At 30.0% G+C, this 8,019-nt stretch overlaps 1 protein-coding gene across 1 annotated transcript; it reads right to left on the bottom strand.

Moving 5' to 3' along the window:
• Window positions 1-4,048: 4,048 nt before the first annotated feature.
• On the bottom strand, window positions 4,049-6,086 carry LOC133803818 (protein FATTY ACID EXPORT 5-like). The gene is made up of 4 exons (XM_062241951.1): window positions 5,943-6,086; window positions 5,619-5,834; window positions 4,848-4,935; window positions 4,049-4,432 (listed from the first exon to the last, which is right to left on the bottom strand). Exons 2-4 carry the CDS (start codon window positions 5,815-5,817, stop codon window positions 4,360-4,362), a joined length of 360 nt encoding a protein of 119 aa, XP_062097935.1. The 5' UTR covers window positions 5,818-5,834; window positions 5,943-6,086; the 3' UTR covers window positions 4,049-4,359.
• Between the last annotated feature and the right edge of the window lie 1,933 nt (window positions 6,087-8,019).

Raw genomic sequence — 8,019 nt, 5'->3', positions numbered from 1 at the left:
GCCTTAGGGAAATCAAGGCAATTAAGTATAAAGAAGAACAAATCTTTCAAAATAAACTTTATTCTTATACTGCTTCTATTTTGTAGCTACTATTTGTTTTGTAACAATGCAAGATATAAATAAAATTTTATAAGATTGTTGCCTCGACCACTGTTGACCTGAGAGTGATCATAAAGAATGTACTAGTCAATGACATGACCACTAGATGGATTGGGTACGGATTGCAACAATATAGGCGAGTTCAACCCACATCCGCTATTTTGTTTATTTTTTTGTAATATATAATTTTTAATAATAATCTAAACTTAAAAATACAACCCTTAAAGGGTTCGTTGAAAATTCTACGGTTTGAGAGCATTTTAATTTGTTTAATAGAGATATTAGATTTTGGGATGTGAATCATTGTATTTTTTATATTTATTTTAGTCCAAAAATTTAACTTTTTTTTAATAAAAATTTTCGTTGCCACGAGAATAATGGTGGTAACTTATAAATTATATATAAAAAAATTTTTTAGCAAAAATAGATGAAAAAAATAGTATTACTTGTGTTGATGGTTTAAATATTAGTGAAACTTTTTATAATAAAATTCTTATTGTTGAAATTATCGATGTGTGGATTGATGAGTTTAACACTATTTATAATCTGTATAATTTAGATAATTATTAGAATTTTTTGTCAAGTTTTAAATTCAAGTTTGAGAGACGATAATATTTTATCAAGTTAATATTCTTTATGACATTGATAAGTAAAGAGAGTATAAGTTTGAACTGTATAGTCTACAATTTTTTTTTTTCAAATATCACAAGTTGATGATTTTAAACTTTAAATCAACTCAACCCGCCCATAAAACTGCCCAAATCTGCCCATAAAAACTAACTAAACCGCCACTTATTCGACATTTATGAGTTGCATTTTTCTAAAACTGCCAAATAAAAAAAACTGGACAAACCGTCTAAAACCCACCTAATCCGCCTGTCGTGCACCCCTACTTATTATTTCTCCTAACCCTTAAAAGACAGGCAACGCTGCAAGAACTAATGCAACTGCTCAACGCCGGGGCACTACAACTACTACCATCGTCTACAAATGAACCTATGGAGGAGAATGGTCAAAGATGACACTACCAACTTAGGATAGGATAGTGTTTTACAGTATGTGATTGTGCTAAAATAATTTTAGGGATATTGGTGGCGATAATACCAAAAAAAAATTCAAAAGTTACACTTTAATACCCAAATTATTTATTTTTTTGTGGTAATAATACATAAATCTTCAATTTTGGTGCAATCATTAGTTCTCACCGTTAACTGTCCATTAAGTATCCACGAGGCACAATTTTATACATGTAAATTTAGGTATTAAAATGTAACTGTTACACCCAAATTTCGAGATAAGGAGTCATGATCCCGAGAGCTAGGCTCGTCAGGTGTAAGCTCGAAGAGTGCATGGTCGTCATGTGATCCTTCAGTCAGACAACTCTGCTGTAATTACCGATCTCGAAAGCTCGAGGGGTGTAGCCTCGAATATGTTCTGAACTCGAGTGGCATGGCACTTTACACCAATTGCCTTCAGGCGAGTTAGCTCGAGCTCGGGAAGTACAGGCTCGGATGTAGCAACTTCATCGAACTCTTCATGTCCCAAGCACAGCACGAAGTTGGGTGGCAAGCTCGTGAATGACTAATGGTCTCGACAGGGTCGATGCTAATGACTAATCTCGAAGATTGGTTGATTTATTTGAAATGGTCCATTACGTGTGAACATGTTTATTGTTATTTAATCCCCTAATTTGAAGGGTATCATCTGAATTGTTATCCGTTCCCGATTTCCATAGGACGTTTTAATGTATATAGGAGATATGGTATTTAATATCATTATTTCAATTGATATACAGAATATCTTCCCGAAATATGTGGAAACGAACTCTGTAACATTCCCTATAAATAGAGAAAGAATGACCACTTGTAAAAGATCAAATTTTGATTTATGATTTCTTGGAAAAAGCTATGGGTAATTCATCTTTGAAGAATTTTCAGAAAACTCCAAGTCTTAATAACATAGACTCGTGGACTAGGCAGAGTTAACTGCTGAACCACATAAAATCCTTCTTATCTTCCTCTTTAGATTCGTTCGCTCCATTTTACATTTGCTTAATTGCTCTACTTTTTAAGTTGACGAAAAACGGCGTCAACAGTAACTTTATAAATGATTTGGGTATTATCGCCGCCAATATCCCTTAATTCTTTAAGGTTATATTTGGTTGCGGGTAATAAGAAGGAATGGAATGGAAATGAATCAATTTGCATTCCATTCATTTGTTTGGTTGCATTTTAGACTATTGGAATATCATTCCAATGGAATGATTTTTGCACCATTTTGGCGGAATGACTATTCCATTGGAAAATGGGAAGAAAGACCATTCCAGTTCAAGATTAAAAAATAATAATAATTTTTTATCAATTTTTTTTATTAAATTAAGTTTTATTTTATTCTATTCCTATTATTTTTCTCATTCTCATTCTTATTCCTATATTTTCATTCCCTCTAACCAAACATCACCTAAATACTATAAAAATTATTTTAAATTTTAAAATATCTAAAAGATTATTAAAAACTAATTAATAATATGGATTTTTGGATGATTTTGAGTTTCAAATTTAATTTGGGTTGTTTCGACTTTGCATATTTTAATTTTATTAATTACCTTCTAATAATCTTTTAGATTTTTTTTAAATTGAAAATGATTTTTATAATTTTTAAAGAATTTAAAAAATTTAGTCTAAAATCATCCAAAAATTCATATATGCCACGTGGATACTTAACAGGCAGTTCACGGTGAGTACTAACAGTTGTACCAAAATCTTAGATTTAGGTATTACTGCTTAAAAAAAAAATTGAGTATTATCGCCACCAATATCCCATAATTTAATATTTTTATTTCCAAATATTAGTAGTTAATTTTGTAATTTCTAAATATTATTATTTTAATATAAAAAATATACAAATATTATTTATTACAGAAATTTTAATTTGTTTCTTAATTTATTTTATTTTTCAGTTTTCTATAAAAAAAAAATCAATTGTGCAACACTGTAAAACAAAATAATTAAATATTTTTATTTTTTAATTTTTTTTAATTATAAATTACAAGAACATTATTTAAATTTGTCAGCTGCAATAAGTACTATGTAAGAATAACCAAAAAACCACATTGCAACGACATAACCATTGCAGTAACATTATCACCGCAAAAGCATAACCCTTTTGTGGCGACAAACAATATTTTTTTGCCACATAAAGCCATTGTGGTAACAATCTAATTGCTGTTTTTTTTTGGCAACTTTTAAGAATTTTTGCAGCAATATTTTCCATGGCACTAATTTTTTTTTTTTTGAAAAATTACACATAATATTGTAAATTTAAAAAAATTTGAAAAATACTAATAATTTTATAATCGCTTATTACAATTTTTCATTTAATCTGTAAATATTGTTTACAAAATCTTAACATATAATTACAAACTTCTTGTAAATTTTAGTTACAAAAGAAATGTATCAATACTAAATTTGTAAACTTAGTTTACCAAAAAAAATTTGTATTTACGATTACATCTCACCCTATTTTTAGTATATTTTTAAATCTCAAGTATATTTTATGAATTTCCCTTTTTTTTTATCTGTAATTTTTATATGAATTTCTTTTTTTTTTTTCTAAAAAACTAATACAACTTAAGATAGTAAAGGAGTAAAGAAGATGAAAATCTATTCCATGGCCCTAGGCCTGTAAAACCTTTTGAGGCCTTATACTTTTATGAGAAAAAGAATTTGAGGCCTTAATTCTTATGGATGAACCGGCCTTGTCCATAATTTAAGAGATTAAAATAAAAAATTAGAATGGACATGTAGGATGCCACGTGATTCCCCAAAATATACCTATGAAAAAACTAAACATATACAAAATATATAATCAATATATACCAAAAATAAACTAAAAATATACTTAAAAACAAAATATATACCCAAAATGAACAAATTTGTACAAAAATATGTATGACTAAAGGTAGACTTCAACTCATGTCATCTGAAAGTAGGTAAAAATTCATGTTCACATAATCAAACTTTGGTTCCTTGAAGATCATACAATTATTTTCATCCACGAAAAGCACAAACTTCTAATAGATTCAAATGAAGAGTACAGTAAGTGTCCGAAAATGTAATTTGAAATTAGGGTCCTTCAAATCCATATACAAAAGATATTGTTTGTTGTAACTCACAACTTGTTTGACAGTATATACCCGGGTAAGTGCAAATCAAATATATCCAGTTATGGGTAGTGAATTGAAGTCTTTGACAGAATCTATCATTCGGCCTTGGCAGGAATATGGTTGCCACCAGTTGCAATTTTGAACAAATAAAATGCAGTCATGAGAGCACTGCAGCAAAACATGATGGCAATCATAATGTGTTCATTGCAAAATCAGACCAAAATATCATTTTGTATGTGAAGATTGAGGCAACAGAGGAAATATAGTAGCATCACAGAAAAGAAAGTTAAGAAATTACAAGCATTAAAGAACAGAAAATGATCATTTTCAGGTGTTGTGACAATGAAAGTAAAAACATCCAAGTTGTATGTGTGTCAATAGACATTGTATCCAGGCGCTACATTTAGAAGAAACATAATCAAGCGAACGAAAAGAAAAGCAGACTCATCAGTTAAGTACGAGTTAGATTCGAAATTTAGTAACTAAAAGCTGTTCAATAATATTAACTAAGCGCAATAAAATACCAAATTCATACACGAAAAATGAAAACAATGGCGCAAATGAGAACACATGCAAAACTTACCTAATACCGGCAACAACACCAGCCGGCATAATCTTAGAAGTCTGCAAGTAGCGCTGTCCCATCACCCATGTTAGTGCAGCTGAAGAAACTGTTTTGAATGAAACTAGCATTAGCTCCCAACTGGGTTTTCTTTTCTTTAAGGTGAAGGTACAGAGAAAAATAAGAAAGAACCAGTCTTCTAATTACAGTGTATCTAAACAGGTCCCTGCTCACCTTGCCAATCACAACAGCTTACTCACCATCCATGTTGACACCCCACAATTAATTTAGAAACTGATTCATTACAATTTGATAAGAAACCCCCAAATATCTTGCCTAAATTCAGTAATAAACAACATATACATTGTGACCCCTGACAATACAAACCTGATATGTTCTCAAATATGTATAATATATATAGCTGAATTTTTTTTAATCTTATCATGGTTTGAAATTCAAGTTTCTTCCCTTTACAGATTTGTCTCCATCTTTGTTAACCATATCCACAGAAAGATACAGGTTAGGCGTTAAATCATGTAGAAAGTCAGATTTTCAACTAGTTAAATACAAAAGCAAGAAAGTGAGACTTAAAGAGACACACAAACACAATTTTGAATCCAAAACAGGAGCCCAGATGCCAGATCAGTCTCTTCTTTTTTCCAATTTCATTATCAGTACTTTTAATTTTTCATAATAATCAACTCAACTCAATCAAAAAAACCCAGATCTCTCCCCGAAAGCAAATCTCCCAAACACAAAAACCCATCAATAGAAAAGTAAGGAAAACCATACCCGTCTCAAGAATCAAAGCAAAATACGAGTTCTTCCTCTTCTCGAAGGCTTTGAGACTAAGATAGCCAGCGAGAATGAGCAGAAATCCACTGCCCACACCTCCACCCAAAGAAGCTACGCTCCCCTTCTTGAGATACCCAACAACTCCTCCAATCATAACGATCAATCCATAAGGGATGGTGAAGCAGAAATCGTGCATTTTTTTTTCTCCAAATTCTTGAAATCATGTCAGAGAAAAATATGTATGGATAGTCAGAAGACAAATAAATCGAATAATTCAATCCAGATAAATCAGATGTAATGAAAACAAAAGAAACATCAAACCTCGGCAAGAACAGAGAGAACAAATCCAACGGGAGCTGCTTTTGCCGTGGAGATGGAGAGAAGTTAGAGAGAGAAGGGTTTGACTTGACTAATATGAAAGCTGAGCTAGTAATAGAAAAATGGGATTACCACTTTTAATTAATTAATAAAAAATATCCACTAAATACATTTAGTTTAATATTACTCATTTCTATAATTAAATTTTCCATAATAAAATACTGGATATAAAAAAAATTCAAAATATAACTTAAAATGAGTACACTTAATTTTTGCTAGAAGAAAAATAGGTTGATTAGGCTGGTTTGGGCCTACTATAATTACAGCCCAACAACCTAAATATAATAATTATAAAATATGTAAAAAAATATGATAATATAAGTAGGGCTTATGCAATTTTGGATCATGTATTTTGTCTAATTATTTGTTTGGATTTTGTATTTTGATAAATTATTGTTTGGACACTATGTTTTGTAAAATGGTTCAAATAAAACCTTAAACACGATTTTGGTCAAAAAAAAATTCAACTAAAATCATAAATAAATCACCAAACTAACAATTTATAACAAAAATAAAATTATTATGCTTAAAAACTGTATTTTTATATTCAATTTTGTATTTATCAAAATTGAGTTTAGAAGTCTATTTGAACCATTTTACAAAATATAGAATCCAAAAATGAATTTTTTAAAACACAGTGTCCAAACAAGTAATTAGAAAAAATATAAGGTCCAAAAAAATATAAACCCATATAAGTTTCATAGATATGATACATGTAAAACATTATAAAATGAACTATTTATATACTTATAGTGTTTCTTTTAAGACATTTCTTCGCATTACATGTGTATTAATCCAAATTTAATATAATTAAAAAAAAAATTAAACGTGTACATCACTCACTTTTTTATTCTAATCCTATCATTTTGATTGTAAAAAATATATAAGTTATATAATAAGTGTATGCATAACAGAAATTATTAGTTTTAACGGTTTTTTTTTTAGCTTTAACAGAATATTCTTATATTTAACGGTAGAATGTAAACATAATTTAAACTTAAATTAAATTAATTAAATAATAAAATTATATGTTTTATAACTTAAATAAAATTTAATTAAACTTAAATTTCACGTATTAGAATAATATCATATTAAACATATAACATAATATAATTATAGCGTCCCAAATTTGCTAATGAGGCTTAGAGTCTTGATTAGCGTGCCTAGAAGGCAATAATTGATTTAATTGTGTTAATATATGAAATTGATGAGTATGTTATTAGAAATGTATGTGTTAGGTGAATTAAATATGCATGTGGGTCCCATTTGGCTATTAGGGACATATTTGTAATTTTAGCTCGTTGATGGCATAAATGTAATATTTGTGAATATTGTGATTGATACCACGAGTGAGTGGTGATATATTTGTAATGCATGATCCGAGACGATCTTAGGGAACAATTTACCTAGAAAGTCACAACGGGGTCGAATACCTGGCTCGAGAGAAGCCGAGGGGTATTTTAGGAATATTATATGTGTTCGGGAATTACCGGGTAACAGGTAGTAATTTAGCAATGATTTGGACACTTCGGGATTAAATGAGGATTTATTGAAACACTTGAGGAATTAGCGGGACTTGGCAATTGACGAAATTGTCCTTGGTAACATTTGAGGATTTAGATGAACTTAAGGGGTAATTTAGACTTTTGGCAAGGGATAGGCTTAGACTCTTATGACTGCTAGGACCTTAGAAGGAAATAGAAGAGGAAAGAAACACCAAATATCTCAGCTCTCTCTCTCATTCGGTTTTCACTCCCTCAAATTAGTGCTTAGAGACTTTTTGAAGAAATTATCTAGAGATTAAGGATTCAAGGCTGGAATTTGGGAGACTAAAAGCTTGGAAACTCAGGAAATCAGTTTATGGTCAAATTTAGTACAGAGGTAAGCTCCTAAACTTAATTATTTGTGCTGAATTTTGTCATAGATGGGAAACTTGCATGATGGTTGAACTCTAGTTTGATTTTGATTGTTGGTGAGGATTTGGAATGATTTTTGGGGACTGTTGAGATGTTTAGGCTGT

The sequence above is a fragment of the Humulus lupulus genome, chromosome X (assembly GCF_963169125.1).
Source record: "Humulus lupulus chromosome X, drHumLupu1.1, whole genome shotgun sequence".
Classification (NCBI taxonomy): domain Eukaryota; kingdom Viridiplantae; phylum Streptophyta; class Magnoliopsida; order Rosales; family Cannabaceae; genus Humulus; species Humulus lupulus.
Note: the sequence above shows the minus strand (reverse complement) of the source record. Positions and strands in the feature narration are given on the sequence as shown.